Source organism: Lolium rigidum, chromosome 3, assembly GCF_022539505.1.
Source record: "Lolium rigidum isolate FL_2022 chromosome 3, APGP_CSIRO_Lrig_0.1, whole genome shotgun sequence".
NCBI classification, from domain to species: domain Eukaryota; kingdom Viridiplantae; phylum Streptophyta; class Magnoliopsida; order Poales; family Poaceae; genus Lolium; species Lolium rigidum.
In genome coordinates, this window is record NC_061510.1 from 59,356,597 (window position 1) to 59,377,678 (window position 21,082).

At 46.4% G+C, this 21,082-nt stretch overlaps 2 protein-coding genes and 1 non-coding gene across 4 annotated transcripts; all 3 read left to right on the plus strand.

Annotated features, from left to right (window-relative positions):
* Positions 1–5,725: 5,725 nt before the first annotated feature.
* Positions 5,726–12,720, plus strand: LOC124701655 (vacuolar protein-sorting-associated protein 37 homolog 1-like). 2 transcript variants are annotated; one of them, XM_047233750.1, is made up of 8 exons: positions 5,726–5,856; positions 8,527–8,566; positions 9,141–9,368; positions 10,821–10,908; positions 11,458–11,497; positions 11,630–11,676; positions 11,862–11,982; positions 12,335–12,720. In XM_047233750.1, exons 2-8 carry the CDS (start codon positions 8,541–8,543, stop codon positions 12,493–12,495), a joined length of 711 nt encoding a protein of 236 aa, XP_047089706.1. In that variant the 5' UTR covers positions 5,726–5,856; positions 8,527–8,540; the 3' UTR covers positions 12,496–12,720. The 2 variants fall into 2 exon arrangements, with proteins under 2 accessions (XP_047089706.1, XP_047089707.1); XM_047233751.1 differs by having other exon boundaries at positions 9,144–9,368.
* A 2,627-nt stretch (positions 12,721–15,347) lies between these two features.
* On the plus strand, positions 15,348–16,640 carry LOC124698977 (aspartyl protease 25-like). The gene has a single exon (XM_047231355.1). The coding sequence runs from the start codon at positions 15,348–15,350 to the stop codon at positions 16,638–16,640; it is 1,293 nt and encodes a 430-aa protein (XP_047087311.1).
* A 2,375-nt stretch (positions 16,641–19,015) lies between these two features.
* Positions 19,016–19,135, plus strand: LOC124704783. The gene has a single exon (XR_007003670.1). It is a non-coding gene; the product is annotated as a U5 spliceosomal RNA (small nuclear RNA).
* The last annotated feature ends 1,947 nt before the right edge of the window (positions 19,136–21,082 follow it).

Consider the following 21,082-nt stretch of genomic DNA (forward strand, 5'->3'; position numbering starts at 1 on the left):
GATAACAATAATAAAATTCACATGTTCGGAGTTGACACAATCATTCTTAACACTTCGGACATTGCATAAAGCTACTGGACATTAGTGGATCAAAGAAATTCATCCAACATAGCAAAAGAGGCAATGCGAAATAAAAGACAGAATCTGTCAAAACAGAACAGATCCGTAAAGATGGATTTTATTAGGCCACCGAGACTTGCTCAAACGAAAATGCTCAAATTGAATGAAAGTTGCGTACATATCTGAGGATCATGCTCGTAAATTGGCGTAATTTTCTGAGCTACCTACGGGGAGATAGACCCAGATTCGTGACGGCAAAGAAATGCAGGAACTACGCGATAATCCAAATCTAGTACTTACTTTTCTATCAAAGACTTTACTTGGCACAACAAAACTTAAAACTAAGATAAGGAGAGGTTGCTACAGTAGTAAACAACTTCCAAGACACAAATATAAAACAAAAATACTGGAGTAAAAACATGGGTTGTCTCCCATAAGCGCTTTTCTTTAACGCCTTTCGGCTAGGCGCGAGAAAGTGTATCTCAAGTAACATCGAAGGGTGGTGCACCTACAGCGGGGTTTGGAGTTTTCTCAACCATGCATAGTATATTGGATACATAAGTTTCGGCGTCTCCCTTTTCATTAGTCTTGGGCTTGCTACTCTCATCGAACAAATTTTCGGGAACAAGCCAAGCATAGTTATGTTCTAGTGCATCATTCATAGCTAGGAGTTTACATGGTATGGGTGCTTTGATCTCCCCACCATCGTTAATATTATTAGTGTATCTTATTCTATCCATGTCCATCTTTTCAAGGAGACCAACAAAATTAGTATGAGAACCAAGCATATTAAATTTAGCAAAGACCTTTCTAGCTTCTCTTGCTAGACCACCAAATTCTCTAAGAAGGGTTTCTAAAACAAAATCTTTCTTTTCCCCTTCTTCCATATCACCAAGTGTAAGAAACATGTGTTGGATTATAGGATTTAGATTAACAAATTTAGTTTCCAACGGGCGAACTAAAGCGACGGCAGCAATTTCATAAGTGGGAGCAAGGTCTACCAAGTGTCTATCTTCAAAATCTTCAATGGTACTAACATGGGTGAAAAATTCTTCTATATTGTTCCTCCCAATTATAGACCCTTGTCCTACCGGTATGTTCTTTGTGGTAAAATTAAAAGGAAACATGATGAAATAAGTAAAGTAAATGCATCTCCGAAAATTTAGCGCGGGAAAAGAGGAAGTTCAGTACAACATGTGTGAGAAATCTGCTAAGATACCGTTAAAGAAAAGCAAATGATTTCCGGTTGATTGAAGTCGGAAACAAGACAATTTTGGAAGCTCTTCAAGATTCTCTTTGGATCCGAGCTGCATGAAGTCGGAGGAATGATGAATCTCGGAGAACTTCGGGGACTACTGTTGTGGGTATACTTTATGGGTATATCAACGGCATGGCCTAGATCCGGCAAGCCCGGGTGGCCCACAGACGGTGATGTGGCATGTGGCCCATCGGGCGGCCCAGTTGCTGTAGATCATGATGGATGAGGTCCAGTCCAGGAGCAAGGAGCCGGATCCCAACCGACCTAAGAAGAAGGCCGGATCCGTGGAAGCCCATAAAGTATCTAGATCCAGCACGATATAGATGGAAGGCAGATCCTTGACGTGCACGGCAATGTAATATTCCGTAGATAGGCAACTTGTATTCCGGCTAGGACTCTCCGTGTAAACCCTAGATCCGTGCGCCTTTATAAGCCGGATCCCGGGAGCCCTAGAGGCACAACCACAACTCATTGTAACAACACGAAAGCGCCCAGATAATTCCAGACAAGCAGCAGTAGGCCCTGTCATCGTGCAGGTGTTCCGAAGCTGGGTAAATCGCGTACCACCGTCCCGAGGACACTCCGCACGATGGCCCCTACTTCTTCTCCCCCTCGTGAGGATCCCTCCTCCGAGGTACCGTCGATTAGGCAACGACAGACGGTGTCGCCGATGCCTGCGGATCCCGCCCGGATATGTGCTCCAAGCGCCTCTTGCCCCACAGTGGGCACCAACTGTCGTTGTGTGAATGACGATTACGCCATGGATGGTACCTCACGACGTGTAGAGAGAGGGAGAGAGATGGGCATAAGGCGGGGAGCTTCCGGGATGGCGAGGCACAAGTTACCCAGCTCAGGATTTCGCAACAGTTGTGATGAAAGAGCATAGAGCCCCATGTGTGGTTTTGGTAATTAATGACAATCCCTCTAGACTAATGTTTGCATTGCGTTATACTTGTATGATTTTTCTATAGGCAATGCTTGAACCATATGTTGGCTTCAAGGTTGCAACAAGAAGAAATTGACGAAGATCAAGTGACAAGTATGTCTTGAAGAGGAAGATTGGGTGAGGTCTTATGTGTATCTTCAAGACATCAACAAGATGAAGAAAGAAGAAATGGTGTGCAAGTTAAAGATGATCCATCCCGAGGAGATCATGAGTTTGAGCTTTCCATCCATATGGTGATCATGGATATGTGAAGATGTGTCGAAGAAGACTCTCTCCCATAGTAGATTATGGGGGAGCGATCCGCAAATCTTCATCAATCTAGCACAAAAAAGAAGGGTGTTCCATCTTGTTGCGGTCAAGATCGTCATCATCAAGCTCAAGTGGAATGCGCAAGGTTAAGGTTTGCTCTTGATAGAGTTTCTTTCTTACCGGTCTCGTGGTGTAGTTGGGAGACCGGTTTATAGGTTAGTGGTTGTACTATCAAGAGGCTCTCGAGTGAGTAACTTGATCGCATCATTCGGGGAGAACTCAAACATTTTGCATCCGTGCATCATCTTTCTTGGTTGTTATTTGGATCTTATCCATGTGGTGTTTTAGATCCTGTGCTTATTCTCATGACAAGCTCTAGTTCATCGAAAACGGATTTCGCTTGAAATACTTGTTGTATTTTCGATATTGGAGTTTTTCCTGGTTCTTTGTATTGAGATGTTTCACCTATAAATTCTTGGAAAAATCTACCCCACTTGTTCTCAAGATCGCTCCAGCACAATTTCACTTAACCTCAGAGTTCTTTGGGATTGAGCTTCGGGAAAAGAAGTTGCAACTTGTTAGTATGAGTATCTATCAATTCTATTGAGGCATGGGCCAGGATGTCACATTTAGGGTTCCACCCGAGCCGCCTCACAGGGAGACGATGCTAGGTCTCTAGGTAGTAATTGTCGTTGTTTCTTTTCTCTATTTGTTGAGGCATCTGTGATAGCATGATGACTCTTGTAGGCGAGCAGTACGCGTGCATCCATGGCATCCAATAGACCAATACCCTTAGGTAGTGGCACCGCGCCACCCGACCACTTACATCCTCACCTCCCCGGCTTTAGCGGGGCCCAACAGGCAGTGTTAGACGATCCTCGGCACAGCTTGGAACGGCCCTCACTATAGCGGCTCCCTCCGTGACTTCTCGTCGCCGGCCTCTCGCTGTCCCCGGGGCTTGACGGGGATGCGTATGTGACTCGAGGGTCGCCGGGTGTGTTGAGATAGTTGGGGAGCTCGCCGTCGAGGATTACAGCTAGGTAGTCAATGGCGGTCGAGGCCGTCGGCAGTTCGATCGGATGTGGAATTGAGTTTTGGATTTGGGTCGTGTTGTGTGTGAAAACTAAGCTCGTGCTCAGTTAATTTTAACACTGTTTTATTGCATCGTGACTCGTGCATGTGAGTAGCAAGTTGGGTTGTAAAAAATCTCAGTTGTAAAAATCACCCGGACAATAAGATTTGCTTTCGTGAGTCGGTTACTCATATGTTTTTTTTTTTGAGTCTGGTTACTCATATGTTGTTACTAAGAATAGCCGCACGCAGAAAATAAACTAACCTTTACAAGAGTCGGTCCTTTTCTAGAGGTCCCTAGAACCAGCCTAGAACAGTGAAAAGCGAAAGAAACCGCTAGCTGTCGAGGAACCTGAAGCTGCGGAGTAACGGGCTGCCCAAACATGCACTGCGATAGATAGCGTGCGCGTTGAGCAGTGCATGTGAATAGGAATTTGGCACTTTGCTTTCTCAGCCCGCGCACAAACGGTGCCGCGACGTTTCATGATTTCCGGCCTACACGGCGGCCCAACGGTACAGAACCTGATACCCGAAGACAATACGGGCTCCTTTGATTTGAAGGATAGGAAAAACATAGGAATAGGAAAGGTATAGGATTAGAATGGCATGTCTACTTGAATCCTATAGGAAGATGAAGTTTGTTTGATTGTAGTAAAGGAATTTTTCCATGAGGTATGGGCTAATGCTTTTTTCCTATAGGAATTACACTACAAGATTCCTATAGGAAAGTCTATGTTCCTATGAATCAAACAACATGCATAGGAAATTTTCCCATAGGAACCAAATCCTACACAATTCCTATGCAAATCCTTTGAATCAAAGGAGCCCTACGACCCGAGCGAGCGCGTCGCGTAAACTTCTCTCAAACAAAAAAAATAATAAAGGTCGGCCAAGAAAACCAGGCGGTCGAACTAACCCAATCAATCGACCCACCAATCAGAAACCCAGCCCCCCTTCTTCCTTCATCGGTTACTCGCACGCGAAGCAAGCAAGCGGACGCGGACGCGGACGCCGGCCGGCGAGGTAAACCCTCTCGCTCTCTCCTCCGATTGATCGATTTCGCGCCTGATCCGCTTCCGATTCCCTGCCCTTCCGTTTGATATAGGGTTCTGTGCGTTCAATTTCCGGGGACGAAGCCAGGGCTCGCCGTCGCCGCTTCCTTACGCGTCGGGCAGTGGAGGCACCCTCGATTCGTCGCCCCGAGCAACCGCTCGCTCCCGACAACTCCTCCCCCCACCACCAGGTACCTCTCCGCACTTGTTATTCTTCTTCGATTTCGCTCCAAACACAGCGCGGAATCCAGATCGGGTGGGTCGGCCCGGCGCTGCCGTCGGGATGTAGGGGATGGTCAGCGGGGACGGCCGGGATAGGAGGGAAGGGCACCTCGCTCCGGGCTGGGCTAGGCGGGGCGGCGGCCACCTATAGCTGTCTCGCGCGCGGAGGGATTGGAAGCGGGCTGCGCACGCGTGTTGCAAGGCAGACGAAGAAGATAGGGCAGGGGGGGGGACGACCGGGATAGGAGGGAAGGGTCAACGCGCGGGGGCGCCATGGACATGGACAACGTGTTAATCATGATGGGATGATAGTGCTAAAGCCTGAGATATTTCTAAAAATTCCTATACACAACTGAATTTATATTCTCTGTACACTTGTTTTAGTGGTCCAGCATCTCTATATATATTTGGGTAAGTCATGTCCTTACTTTCTAGACTAGAGTGTACCAATATAAGTACAACCTAGGAAAATCCATAATGCTCAACATGGTCCGCAGTTTCAGTTATGTTAAAGTATCCTGGAATTCAGTTTGGGCTTTAGTTAGTGCCAAATCTGGTGACTGTTACCCTGTTTTAATTTTGAGTTTGTACATTTAGCATGGATATTGGGATCATATACTGTTATGCTCCCGAAATCTCTAGCTTATTATTATTGCAGCTGCAGCTTGAGGCCTTGTTTACTTATCTGGTATTTTTGGGTTTGGGAGGGTAAAATACCGGCCCACGACTGAATCCACCGGACGGCCCGTTTACCTCTCTGGTCTTTTTGGGTAACATTCCGGTCCATCCCAGTTCCCAGATCTTCCCGATCCAATAAGCTGCACCCTCCGGTTTTCTCAGCCACGAGGTAGACCCGGTGTATTCGCTCGTGAAAAGGGGAGACGAGAGACGGAGGCGACGCAACGGCGGCGACAGGCGGCGGGGAAAGGCGACGGAGGCGGGAAGAGAACGCGCAAATCACGGCGGCGACGAGATACTCCTCCGGCCACTGGTCCCCGGTGAGTCCTCGCGCTCCTCCCCTTTCCCCTCCTCCCTAGCTAGGGTTTCTTGGTGTCGCCGCCGTCCTCGACGGAGCTCCGGGAGGTCGCCGTCGCCTCCCTCGAGATGGGTAACCTCCGCCACCTGTGAGTCCGTGTCAGATCACGTCCTTCTAGGAGCTTGCAGTTTACAGGCGTCCGTCGAGTAGAGCACACAATCGATCCTTGTGGTGATTTCCTAGGATTTCAAACCTACACTTCGTCTACCGGTCCAACGTGGCCATGATACAAGTGCTTCATGCGTTGGTAACTAGAGGTTATTGGATTTGTACAATTTCCTTACCGCTGTAACTTGTGGAATGTTCTTGGATTAGGAAGTTAGGTACCAGTTTTGTGTGGTCGACTTCTTTTTCGCACGTCCAGATTTAGGCTAAGCAGCAGCAGCAAACTGAACTATTGATACACATCGTCAGTCATATCAACTGCCGGTTGAATTTCAGCCATACTGCCCATAGGAGATTTAGAGAATTTCCTGGTTTCCTTGGGCCATGTCACAGTGTCAATCTTACTAACTAAAGGATCCTCAGAGGCTTCATATCTTACTAGAATTAGGACTGATATTGTGTGCTTCTGACGACGAGCAAGTAGATGATAAACACACTTTTCAGAAGTTCTATTTCATCATGGAACTGGGACTTGTTGGCAGTGGAAGCTCCTGCTTATCTTTCCAAAGAGCTGCATAAATTTGACAGAAATTTTCCGAGTTAGCTTATGTTTCCTAGTCAGACAGGAATGTACATGTAGGCCATGTGCGCAGGGTGCGGTGCAGTTGGTGACCGTTCTTTGGTAATTTGGTAGGATTCAGGAAACAGCAAACTGAACTCAGTCAGTTCTGCTCTATTAACACTTGGAAATTTTTTGGTGCTCTGAAAGGGTTCTTTATAACACTGGAGGAGTAACAGTGATATGTTAGAACTTGGATAACTGCTAGACTGCTGGTTGACATCCATATGTTGGTATCCTGGTAGAGTAACATGAAGTAGATGTTACTTTTGAAACTGTTGAAGTTAATCATTTACATGAATAGTAATGCACCAATGCTCTGCATCTGGAACCCACTTTTAAATGAACAGTAATGCACCAATGCTTCTTTCCTTGCAATGGATGTCGTATGTGCCCTGATGCTACTCTGTATTGTCAATCCTATGATCTGCATTTCCATTGCGCATTTCTTGAACTGCTATTTGTTGTCATGCTTGAGTGCATGGTTTTTCAGTTTTTACTGTCAGGTTGGATTGGACACTGTGTTCCTTTTATTTTTCCTTGTGGTACATGGATTGTCTGATTGAAGTGCATCGGGATCAGGATCAGTTGCTTCATTCCTGGTGGTGGTCGAATGGTATTTTTTGGTAACACAATGTTGTCTTTCAAAACAAAAAGGGCTAGCAGTGTTGTTGAGTTCGTTTGCTGGTTGATATTAAATTTTACCTCTGCGTGTATTTCTAGCTGGAGGTCCTCTGGCGGCAGCGTGGTTTTCGGCGTTTGGCGGCGAGCGCGCCATGACTTCTAATATTCTTCAAACTACATGACACTGAGTTTATGGTGGCGGTTGCCCATGTGTTGGGTCGAGCATTTATTTATATGTGTGTTCTTGTTCGAGAAAACTGTATGACAAAATTGCATGACACTTGAGTTTATGGCGACGGTTGCTCATGTGTTGGGTCGAGCATTTATTTATATGCGTGTTCTTGGTCGAGAAAATTGTACTGTATGGCAAAATTGCATGACACTGAGTTTATGTAAAGACTAAGTTTTTAATTTACTGATTGTCCATTATAATGTCCTGGGATGAAAATATTGAGTTTTTATTACATATTCCCTCTCATCCCCAAAACAAAGTAACTAGAGGTTGGGGGAGGGTGTGGGGAAATGAGGGGAAATTAGGGGGAAACTGGGGATTTGGTGAAACGGGTGTTTTCACCCAATCCCCTCTCATCCCCAAACCCCCAGGGGATGAAAATACTCTAGGAGTAAACAAGGCCTGATTGCAGAGATACTCCGTGCTTTGCTGTGAACGTTGAATTTTTATTCGATAAAAAATGAGTTCTTATTACTTTAGAGAAGATCGTTACATCACTGTACCCTGAATAGCAGATTTTATAGTGTGGATTAGGATTAGAGGGGAATTGAGTGGATTGGGTGAAGAAAGTGATTTCACCAAATCCCTGTGGGTATAATACCCTCTGATCCTCCTGTGCCAAACGACGCCTCCTTAGGTGGATCAGCTGCTTAGGTTTGCTTGTAGTTGCTTTGCTTCCTCCTGTGCCTTGCCGAATGTCAGGATAATGTTAGATAATGACATCGGCAGTCTGGGATTAGAAGCCACTGCAGGTGACTATATCATCTTGCCAGCAGGCCATTTGAATGATGGGGTGGAATTCAATGTGCTGCAGTATAAGCTTGTGGTTTTTTTTGTGATGTGATTTTCTAGTGTATTGTCATTTTTTTGTTAGTAATGATATGCCGCACAAGTCCGTTTTCTCAAGGATATATGAGCATCCTGTCACTAGTGTTTGTTATACCTTTGAAAAGTTATTTCCCATCAGAATTTATTTGTATGTTAACTCTATTCATCATGAAAGTGAGTTCAAAATTTTCAAATTACATAACCTTCTCTTTCTTTTGATGCAGATTGCTTTTGCGCAATGAGCTGGAGAATTCCTTTTATCGGGTAGGTTAATGTCAATTGTTCTAATTGAAAAGTCATCTAGGGAAAAAGGCTTGGATTTGTTGTTGTTGTTGAAAAGTCATGTAGGGATACTTTCCCATTCTCATTTCTGAGTTCTGTCTGTTCATTTTTCACTCACTTGAAGCAGATTTTGCCTGTTGTATGAATTTAGTTATCTCTGATCATAATTCATAAACCAAATATATCAGGAAATAGTGTAAAATACGTGTCATTTGTTTCTCATTGTCCTGGAGCTTATGTCGATATTTTCTTGTATGGATCGAGCGTCCTCTTTTGTTGGAAACCTAATGCTGTGGAATAGTGCAAATGAATTAATTTGTCAGTTCATGTAAGTTATCTATCAGTGGCTCAGTCCAACTACAAAGATTCGTGCGGTGCCTAATTTTAGTTTCTAAGAAAACAGCACACTCAGCTTTTTCTTGAGCCTGCTCAATTTTTCCAAAGCATCATTTAGTTCTCTGCCAAAGAGAGTTGGCATCACTCCTAATCTCCTATATGCCATTGCATATGGTTGGATCTTCTGAGTATATGTGAATTGACACTGTATATATGTCAGCAGCTCTCAGCAGCAGCAGCAGCAGCAGCCTGAACCTAATTTCCAGGACATATCTACGCAATCTTGGTACCCTCCCTCGGTGGTAGGTTCATCTTCACATCCATCCACGCCCACCTCATCCAGTGCTAGTACACATCAAAGAGCTTCAGATCATCCTCAGTCTTCATCACGTGGCCAACCATCTCCAGCTGAGGCTGCAGGAATAATTGCTCGTCTGAAGGACAAGAGGTATGATATTGGCCTTCTTTTCTTTTCCTGCTGCTTGTATCTTGCCTGATCTGTATTATGGAGTGTAAATTGCAACCGACATCTTAGTTTTGCCCATGATACGACTTATATTTCATCTTCAAATTGACAGTGTTTCTACCTGGTAAACTATGCTATTTAGAGAAATGTTCCTTTTAAAGTTGGTTATTTTCTGTAGTGTACCACACTGCAGTAACAAAATTAAGATTGGCATTTTCCATTCCATCTAGGAATACCCAAAATTTGAATAGTTCCGCTTAAAGCAATACTGAACAAGCTTTCTGGCAGACACAGAACATCCAAGTTGTTAAGAAAGATATTTTATCTAAAACCTTACACCGTTGAAGAATCCCTCACTGTTTGGCAATGTTGGATATATAATATGAGAAGAGAACTAAGGAAGTAGCTAAAATTCAGTGGTCGTGTTATGTAGGCAATCAAATTTGCATTCTATGGTTGATGGTTTTCCTTAAAGATTTGAATTTGTCATGTTTTCTTATTGTTCTTGCAACTTATGTAGGAAGTTATTGCAAGATATAATTCATAACACTGTTGCTAAATAAAGCCAAATTTAATTTGTTGCTTTTTCTCGCATTAATAACATCATCTCTGCATATGCTATGTATCTTCTCTCTGTTATTATGAGAAAATGTCGCCAATAATTACTGAACGGAGTCACATGATTCATCCATGCGCCATGGTCTGTGCTACATGTGCATCCTTGTATCTGGACATTGGTGTTAGGCATTAGCATACGCTCTCTTTTACAAATTCACATTGGCATCACAGAGATAAGAATAAGAAGGTTCATGCAAGAATGAAGGTTTCTTCAGTCGCCTGTTTTTTTTTCACTCAAGACAGATGACCAGAGCAAAGTAGAACGATTTTGTAGGTTGCTTCTGAAGGAAAACTATAAATGGATTACTGACGAGTAAAAAACAAATAGTGTAAGCTCGAAGGGAGTATATATGCTAGAGTATTTTGAAGTTCTGTTCTACATGGGCATTCTAGTATCTGGGCATTAGAGCATACACACTCTTTTACAAATTAACAGCGGCATTGCAGAGATAAGAATAAGAAGGGCCATGCAAGAATGAAATTTTCTTTGATTGCCTGTTTTTTCACTCAAGATGGATGACCAGATCCAAGTAGAACATTTTGTAGGTTGCTTCTAGAGGAAAAGTATAGATGGATTACTGATGAGTAGAAATCAATAAGTGTAACCAGTAAGCTCGAAGGGAGTATATATGCTAGAGTATTTTGAAGGAGCATTTATGCATAGTTGTGTCATGTTTCTAACCCCATATGTTTACTGTGTATTTGCACACAATTCCTTTACGCAGCATTACATGGTAATATGATGCATACTAGTTTGCACTCTGGAATACAGAACTATGTTGTACTGCACTGTTCTTACTTCTTATATTGGTGCAGTGTTGATGAATTGCAAAGGCTGTTAAAAGACAAAGAGGCATATAATGCCTTTTTCAATTCTCTCGATCAAGTGAAAACCCAAAACAATGTAAGTATTGTTGCTGCATCTACCATGGGCTATTGTGTTGCTGATTCCACTGTGGTATAGTTGAAGTGTTGTTTTACTTGATAGTTGCTGTTTGTAATGTAATTTTTTTGCTGTTGGCTCTAATATAAAAGTGGGCCCAGGTTGCTAACTGCTAAGAATGGTTCCTCTGGTTAGTATTAATTAATGTTCTGTTTTAGCATAAGTAGACATCTTTTGAGCCAGGTTCATTTGTTCCAGTTTTACTGCAGAAATTCTTGTGAGCTTTATTAATAAACCTTATAAATTGATTAAATGGGATGGATTCACGTTATAATTCATGTGAGACTTATTGAATTGTTCAAATCTTAACTGTTCATTTGTGCCTTGGAGGTTGGAGTGAACCCTCTTTTGTAACTGCGTGTTCTTAAATAGTTCAGATGTCATTTTGGCGATTATTTCTATATTTGTTGGTGGCCGTATTAAATTAAAAACAAATTGAGCTACCTGAATGCTAGATCTTTTCCTAAGAGAGCTCTGTCAATTTTCTCACTTGTGGTTCTTTATGTTCAGTTACGTGACGAGCTTAGGAGGGAGACACTGCAGCTTGCAAGTGAGTTACTCATTCTATATCTGTAGATCAAATATTGATGTTTCCATATCACTTGTTGGCTAAAGTACAAAGAAGATACAACAGGATTTTGACTCTCTAAATGGAATGCTGTTGGTTATGGTGAATTTACAGGAGAAAATTTGGAAAGGGAGCAACGGATTTCAGAGCTCAGGAATCAGGTTCAGTACACCTCCCCCCTCAAGTTCACACTTCACAGCTAGCCATGCTATTTTTCCAGGCAGTGTTCAGTTCAAACCATTAGAAATACTAAACTGCATCCCTACTGTAGTGATTTGTGCAACCTTCCTATATCCTCTTGATAATTTCCTCCCTGAAATTCTAATTGTTTTTGTGGTTTGTGCAGTGCACTATTATAAGAACTACAGAACTAGCAACTGCTGAGGACAGGTTGGCTGACTTGGAAAGGCAGAAGGACGAGATTATGAGGTCCTATTCTCCTGCTGCACTGCTCGCCAAGCTGCAAAGTAAGTACTCTGGACAGCTGCATCTCCAATTCCTATGTTCTCTTCGTTGCATACTTTCTTCGGAGGCTGCTCACTTTGTGGCTTGCATTGAAATTGGATATGATATGCTCCATAACTACATAAGTACTCCATACTCCTGCACATTTACCAATATCTGATTTTCTTGCTATGCATGCACCACACATGTGTACTGGCCAAGTGGCAGTAATACAGCTGGGAGCATAATTGACCCCGTGTTGTTCTTTGGTTGCTTCCGATGTAAACCAGCTGTTGAAGTTGAACAACGTAGTAGTGCTATTTCTCGCGCAAACTTATTGCTGACACGCTCACATTGCGTCGGTGCTTTTCTCAGGCACAATGGCTAAGTTGGACGAGGAGTCGGAGGAGCTGCACCAGAAGTTCCTGGAGAAGGACATCGATCTGACCACCTTCGTGCAGAAGTACAAGAAACTCCGAGCTGCGCACCACAAGTACTTGTTGCTCCACCTCGCCGGCAAGACCTCGCTCCGCTGATTTATCTATCCATCTTCCGTCGTGGATCTCTCTGCTCTGTTGTATCCCGTTTCTGGTGGTGTCTGCCCGCTTGCCCCTGTTTTTGACCGTAGACACCAGACTGAGGTCGCGTGTATAGTTATGGTCGACTTCACGAGCATTTTAAGTATTGCTGAATTGTTGATGTCGAATGCAGAATATGACCAGGCTCTTGGAAACAAGGAAACATGCTGAGTCTTTCTTTTATAATTACACTCATAACAATTTGGTTTTAGACAAGTGCAGGTGAAGATCATGCTGAACTACAGTGTTGTCAGCACGATGTTTCCTCTCATTCTCTGACCCATATCCCCTATCACCCATATCCCCTATCGCGTCACCTATAAAACTGTTGCAAAGTCTTGTGCACCCGGAATATCAAGCATTCAAGCGACCTATGGGACCTGCTGCAAGTTGTCATGGGAGGTGCGTTGTACATTTGAAGGTTAGCGACTCGTGCATTGAACAATCCCGCGAGATATTTCACGGGGAAACATAATTTCCTAGTCGATCAGCCCACACAGCGTGTTTTGGGGATTGGATCCGATCTCTGCAACTGCAAGAATTTGCATTCATATGCATAGACAGAACAAAAGTGCATTATTACTAGCTCTGAAATTAGCATAGAAGTGTCCAAGGGTTTTCCCCTGCAGCAGTACAGGGTAAGAACGAGGGGGTGGCGACTGTTGTCTGCACTCTGCATCGCCGTAAGCGGCCAAGGCGCCCGTGACCTGCCGTCGTTTGGAGGTGACTGGTAGATGTAGAAGCTACGCGCGGCTGCGTGGGGTATATGGAGTACTGTATAATAATCAGATCATTTACCGGAGATTAGCATGTGTGTGACACATTGTTTTGTTTAGTCGCGAGATGACTAGGAGCGTAGTTTGGCTTGCAATGACATACTTCTCATTCCATAATTCTTGTCGTGGTTTTAAACCACTGCAAAAATTATGGAACTCGTATGGAGTAAGGCAATCTGAAGGGGCTCTCTTCCTCATCGAAAGATCGGTCGTCTTCTTAATTTTTTGCTACCTTGGGTATGCAGGTAACATCCATGTACAGTTTTGGACGAAGCAGTTTTGCACCTGGAAGCATATGCTCCCGGTTTTTTAGATGACTTGTAAACATAGTTCAAAACAATAAATATTTCTGAAAAAAAATTAGCGCGTACATCTCAGTATTATATGGGCCCACAAAGTCATTTCACCGAAACCGATATTTTTTGTGTCATGTGCGAAAAAGACAAATTTTGGTGCTTAATAAAGCTTTTCATAAAATATTTCTTTACCTTTTTCACACAGGACACAAAAAATATCAATTTTCCGCGAAACTCGGCGTGCATACATATAATGTCGTATATGCGCCAATTTTTTGTTCAGATTTTTTATTTTTTTTTTGAAATGTTTTCTCGGGTACCAAGAGAATATGATCCCAAGTTCAAAAGTGGTTTTTTGATACAGTAATGCAGGGGCGTAGCTTAGTGTAAGCCCGGGGGCCATTGCCCCCCAAGCTTTTTAGCAAACTATGAAGGGATCCTGTTTTGTTTGTCCATAGTCCTGGAACGGTATATGCTTGTCATGAATGATCGATGATTAAATGAAGGGATGATGAGTGTTCGCGTATGCATGCATGGCATGTTCTGCGTCTTTGTTAATAGTGCTGACAGCTCAGGCGTCCATATCAAGCACTAGAAAAATGTGATCATTCAGCTCGTCAGCCAGAGTTGTACCAGTGACACGAATTCGTGTAAGAGGGGACGGATCGACCTCAAGGATTAATTGCACTTGCACTTGCATCCACGGGCAACCAGAGTCCAGAGCGAAGTTCACCTCGCAACAAGCTGGAGGTGCCCCGCGCTCGTGAAGGAGGACGTCAGGCCAATTCATGTGACCCCTTGAGCATTTGTATCAGATCGATCGATTCACGTGTAGCCGATCGAGTACCACGGCACAGTAGCACGCACATTGTACAGCACGTACTGTCGGTGAGACGAGGAATGAGGCATATGCAGCGATATTTCGATGTGCAAGATAGCCAAGAGCGACGGATTGATGATAACAAGATAGGAGGCGCCATGCCAACTTGCTGCTACTGCTACCTAGCGATCGTTCGACTCGACGAGATGTGTGAATGTGACGACAACTTGTCTCCATGTTGACCCGTGAAGAGGATGGCAGGCACTAGGCTGGAATCCAAGAGCTCATGGTGCCCGCCGGCGGTGTATACTGCTGCCAAGGTGAAATACTGTGGCGGTCGACGTCTGTGCCTGTCGGTACTTACAGGTTACAGCACAGGGATCCAAAGACATTTTAATGGAAAACGATCAATTGGTTAGAACTTAAACATGTTGCTTTTTCTAGAAACAGCTAGGCCTGGACTAACGAGCTACTCGGCTCGTTAAGTTCATAATCGTTAAGCCTCATATCGATAAGCTCAATAGGTATAACAAGCTAAAACCATTGTTTAACTCCGCTTGTTATGTGCTTATTAGCGCTCAGGAGTTGTTCGTTAGAAAAATTGACTAACAGACTAAATAGTACACGCATACATCAGTAATGTGTCCAAGCAGCAACATGGTAGAGGCTGACATGTATTATATACTTCGTTTTATAATTGTTGTGGTGATTTTAATTCAAATTAAGAAAATATTTCAGCGAGGGAATGACAGCATAGAAATTCCGACTAGAATAAAAATCGGAAGAAGTTTTATCCCAAAACCCACAAATAATCCGGTCACCGAGAAGGCTAAACCCCCTATATAACCCATCTCACACTCCTCCCTCACACACGGAGACTGACACTCTCCTAGCTAGTCCCAAGCTAACCTCCGCGCCATGGCGGCCACTCCCATCCCTCTGCTCCTCCTCCTCGCGGCCACACTCGCCGCGGCCGCCGACCTCTCCGTCTACCACAATGTGCACCCTCCGTCCACCTCCCCGCTCGAGTCCATCATCGCGCTAGCCCGCGACGACAACGCGCGCCTCCTCTTCCTCTCCTCCAAGGCCGCCTCCACCGGCGTCACCTCCGCTCCCGTCGCCTCCGGCCAGACCCCGCCCTCCTACGTCGTGCGCGCCGGCCTCGGTTCCCCGGCGCAGCCCATCCTCCTGGCCCTCGACACCAGCGCCGACGCCACCTGGGCGCACTGCTCCCCGTGCGGCACCTGCCCGACCAGCAGCCTCTTCGTCCCGGCCAACTCCACCTCCTACGCGCCCCTCCCCTGCTCCTCCACCATGTGCTCCGTCCTCCAGGGCCAGCCCTGCCCGTCCCAGGACCCCTACGACAGCGCCACGCCGCTGCCGTCCTGCGCCTTCTCCAAGCCCTTCGCCGACGCCTCCTTCGACGCGTCGCTGGCCAGCGACTGGCTGCGCCTGGGCAAGGACGCCATCCCCAACTACGCCTTCGGCTGCGTCGGCTCGGTGACCGGGCCGACGTCCAACCTGCCGAGGCAGGGGCTGCTGGGTCTCGGCCGGGGCCCCATGGCCCTGCTATCCCAGGTCGGGAACATGTACAGCGGCGTCTTCTCCTACTGCCTGCCCAGCTACAAGTCCTACTACTTCTCCGGCTCGCTCCGCCTGGGCGCCGCCGGCCAGCCCACGCGCGCGAGGTACACGCCGATGCTGAAGAACCCGCACCGCTCGTCCCTCTACTACGTGAACGTGACCGGGCTCAGCGTGGGCCGGTCGCCCGTGAAGGTCCCCGCGGGGTCGTTCGCGTTCGACCCCAGCACCGGCGCCGGCACGGTGATCGACTCGGGCACGGTGATCACGCGGTGGACGGCGCCCGTGTACGCGGCGCTGCGGGAGGAGTTCCGCCGCCACGTGGCGGCGCCGAGCGGGTACACGTCGCTGGGCGCCTTCGACACGTGCTTCAACACCGACGAGGTAGCGGCCGGGGGCGCGCCGGCCGTGACCATCCACATGGACGGCGGCGTCGACCTGGCGCTACCGATGGAGAACACGCTCATCCACAGCAGCGCCACGCCGCTCGCGTGCCTGGCCATGGCCGAGGCGCCGCAGAACGTGAACGCCGTCGTCAACGTCATCGCCAACCTGCAGCAGCAGAACGTGAGGGTCGTCTTCGACGCCGCCAACTCCCGGGTGGGATTCGCGCGCGAGTCCTGCAACTGAGATTTGTGGCGCGCGACACGAAGTTTAGCGTCTCCATGCATGGAATTAGTTTATTAATCTCGACGCGTGCTGGCGTCGTCTTCTCTTGTTAATTGATGATTTGTGGCTTAATTTTCTAGTGTGTGAAATAATGGAAGTGGCATCGAACTATGTCACGTGTGGTATGTGCTGTGTTTCTACTGCATACGTGTGGATAAGACTAGGGAATTAATTTGCTGGCAACTGTTTTACTGGTGTGGTTCATTTGACTGTTCTGCAGCTTGCAACTTGCAAGAGATTGATTTACAGGCCAGGCGTAGTTGCAGGACTAATTTCACATTGTGATTAGGTTTGACTAAGGGTGGAAATTGATTGGATGCGGTTTGAATAGTGTTCTTCTTATATCCATTCTCATATTTTTAAAATGAATACGGGTGCGAGTGCGGATGTTGATGAATATTAATATAGAGCGGGTGTTACTTTAATATGAAAATGTTTTCTCCATTCGAAAAATAACAAAATAATAGACTCATAATACTAAATCACACGCATAATGATATAATACACAATAGTTCCCTACCTCTATAAACACCTTCGAGAAAATAAGTTCAAAAAACTGATTTAGCGGATCCTGAGATTGATGAAGTCACCACATAGGTCTTGATATAGATAAAATATCACCTCTCACTAAAGAATATTCTGGCTTTATAAGAACCTAAGGTTTGATCACTAGGCGGGGTGCTACTGTCCTCCTAACCATTCAAGTGATCAGGAGGCGTGTTAGCGTGAGCGCGCATGTGTGTATGATGGTGTGTTACTTCACAAAAGGAAACCGACATACATGAGATTTGTCCAAGTAGGTTAGCCACACGTACGCAATATACATCAAAGAACAATGATCCATCATCCCTGCACGCATCTGCAGTAAGTATAAAGATAACGTACTGCAGTACTCTATCATACATCCATGAATCATGATCTATCATCCGTGCATGCATATGCTTTAAGTATAAAGATAACCTACTGTATTATCCGTGACCATGTTTGGCGGATGGTGGCGGGTCCCCTTGTGTCCCTCTTCCAGCTATGTTCCCTTCCATCCAACGAAGACTGTCGTCGTCCCGGTGAGGAGATCTTGCTCCGAAGTTGGTGGCCGTGGAGGTCTCATTGTCGAGTCGGTGGATGCGGGGTGGTCTCCTCGTTCCATCTTGGTCGCTCCGGTGTTCAAGTGACAGCACGGAGGTTTGGTGTGGCGAATCAGGGTGAAAACCCTAGGCTTTGGCGTTGGCTGGAGTCGGTGATGCGGACGCCTTGTGCGTTCTTGAAGGCATCATTGAGGTGAAGCTCCCATCTCCTTTCTCTAACCTCCAAGGGAAACCGCAGACAAATGGATCGCATGATGGAGACACCTATACGTTGTTCTCCCTTGGGGGCATCAGTCTTTGGAGGTGTGGATCTCGTGAGGGACTCGTGGTTTGGTTTCTTGGCGGTGGTTTTTTTTTCTAGCGCATCGACGATGAGATGTCTTGGCGGCGTGACGCAACGTGGTCTTGATGGTGGTCGTGTGATGTTTGACAAGTGAAGGGAGGGGCGTTGTGTGGCGGCGTGGTGTCGTCGACAACATGAAACGACAAAGCTTCTGTGGATCTTTATCCCAAAGGTTGCTCGATGGTTCGATGGTGGTGACGACTTCCGTAGCGTGTGCATCGGGTGCATACTACGAGTCTGCTAGATCGAATGAGGGCCCCTGTTTCTCTTAATGGGTGTCTCGGAGTATGCGATGTTCCCGGTTCCTGGTTGATGTGAGTTTTCATGTTTCGAGGAAATTAAGATAAATTTGGCATGATCTTCTCTCATTCTTGGATCTATAGGTGTTGTATGGTGGCTTTGAATTTTTGATATATCATCTTTGTCAAATCTTTGCTGAATAAATAAATTAATAAAGAAAGTTGTAACATTGATGTAGGTTCATGCATCCATATAAAGACAACCTAACTGATCATCTTGAAAAAAAAAATCCGAGGCTTAAAAAAAAAGGTTAATCTGTCTGACCAGGTGGTCACGTGATCGAGTAAGTTTATTTAAAGAAGATTGAGATAGAGATTACCAGCCCTCAAGGTTTCGTTTAAGCGTGGAGAGATGATCAGTTTTTCTCGAGAGAGAAATGACAAGGTCAGTTTGTATTTGTTTTTGGGCAAATGGCCAGGTTAGTAGTCACCAGGCCCAGAAGCCCACTAGTTTACCCGGCCGTGAACGACTCGGCCCTTTCCGGTTACATGTGGCTCGGCTGCGGGGTTCTCACGAAGATTGATTAGTCCCACCTCGCTGCTTCGGTAGCACAGCTCTTCGGGCGAGGTGTATATAAGGAGGGCCAAGGCGATCGTTAAGAAGCACGCAGCTGCGCAGCGGGCACAAAGCGAACTATTCTTTCGCCTTTTACTAAAGAATACCGTGTGCACACTGCAATTAGCAGCATACGCTAATTTTTTAAAGGGGATTCTCCTTAACTGGAGGGCCCCACAATCCAATGGTAAACTTAGAAATTTAGTAAACTTTTTTGAGTCATTTCCTCTGTCTTGAATCGTACCCTATCCAGGGCACCACTTCACCAGCGGGGTGAAGGTATGGCTGTATTGGATGGCTAGTTTGCATAATTAACAAGTTCTAAAAGTTTGTTGCGATGTAAGAGCATCTTTAGTAGAGCCTTCAAAACACAAGTTCTGAATTTCGTGGAGTAGCGCGGGTAAATTTAGGCGATGATCATAGTTCATACATGAAATAGATCATACATGAAATAGATGCTTCGATTGCGCATCGATATATACATACATGAAATAGATCATACATGAAATAGATGCTTCGATTGCGCATCGATATATACATACTGCGGGAAATTGACATTATACTAGTACACCGACAACTTAACCTAGCTAAAATGAGCAAAATGCGGCTTACTAGCTATGGCGCGCGCGGCGGTGCCGGTGCTGGCGGAGATCGTCGGCGGCGTGATGTCTTCACGCGTCGTCCTTATCAAGCTCGACTATTTCAAGCTTGATCTTGCGGACACGGGCCTCCCGGCGGGCCGCCTCGTACTCCCGTACTTGGCGGACGGCGTCAGCTTCTTCACGGCGGAAGCGGGCCCTCGCCTCCGCCTCGCTGATGGCGAACTTTTGCGCCATCACCGCCTCCTCCTCGTCGCTGCCGTGGACGTAGTCCCCGGCGGAGAAGGTTGGAGAGCGTGCGGGGACGAGGTCGCCACTGGCAGCCGCGGAGCGCGGCTGGACTGCCCGAGGAGGAGCTCTCCGCCTGGTTGCCGTAGCGGGCGAGCTACCCTGGGGGCGTGAGCCCCCAGTTCGTCCACCGGCGAGCGCTTCGCTTGCGCGCGCCCTCGCCGATCCGCCTCGCTGCGGAAGACGGGCGGACGCGGCGGCGAATCGCCGCCGTCCAATCCCGCGGCTCGGCTGCCTGCACCTCCACGGGAGGCCATCGCGCGGCGGCGGGTGGATGATTGGTGGCTGGCTGTGCGTAGATTGCTCGTCGGAGCGGGGGATTGGTGGCGGCGGAGGGAGAGGAGACGGCGGAGGGGAGTAGGGTTTGTGAACCGAACTCCCCTCCGTGATCCCTTTTAATAGGGGTCGTGCGGGGAGTTTCTCTGGTCCCCGAACTTTCGATTCGGGCCAGACCACCGATTCGATCACTGATCGGCACCAGTTTGAGCCCGAATCCGTAAATCCGCCGGAAAAGTTCGTTTCTGGCGGGATTTACGGGGTCTGTTAGAGATGCTCTAAGTGCCTACGGAGCTCTATGGTAATGGTGCTTTCATTCTCTCCTGCTCTTAGGGACTTGAGGGGTTGCTGAAGGCCTAGCCATCAGACGCACTTTCTCAGTGCTAGGAGAACATGGATATCAGAACTGTGTCATGGAATCAGAATGTTGAGGATGATCCGGCGCATGGTAGGTTGGTCTCGTTTCCTCCTCTTTTAAGCATGTTACTAATCCTAGTTTGAATGTCGCGGCAGAGATTCTCGCGCGGAACTCTGATTCTATATTTTTTTCTTTTGGTGCAAAAAATCTACTGGTCTATTGATAATTATCAACATTAGTACAAAAAATTATAAAAGTAAAACAAATTAAAAATAGGTTTTTGGACCACCTAGCAAAGACTACAAGCACTAGAGCGAGCCGAAGACGCGCCGCCGTCCTTGCCCTTCCTCACCGGTGCCAGACAAATTTTCGTAGTAGAGCTTGTTGTAGTAAATATACAAGAATTCGTCGCGCTAAGGCCCCAAAGAACCAGCGTACCAGAGGATCAACCATCGCCAAAGATGAGAACCGAAGATCGGAAGAGCCAGACTTGCAACAACACCAACTAATACGATAATCGACCGGATCCCATGGGATCCGCCGGGAAGATAACTACACACGGCCTTCGTTGACGCTAGATGCGCCACCAGAACGGGGAT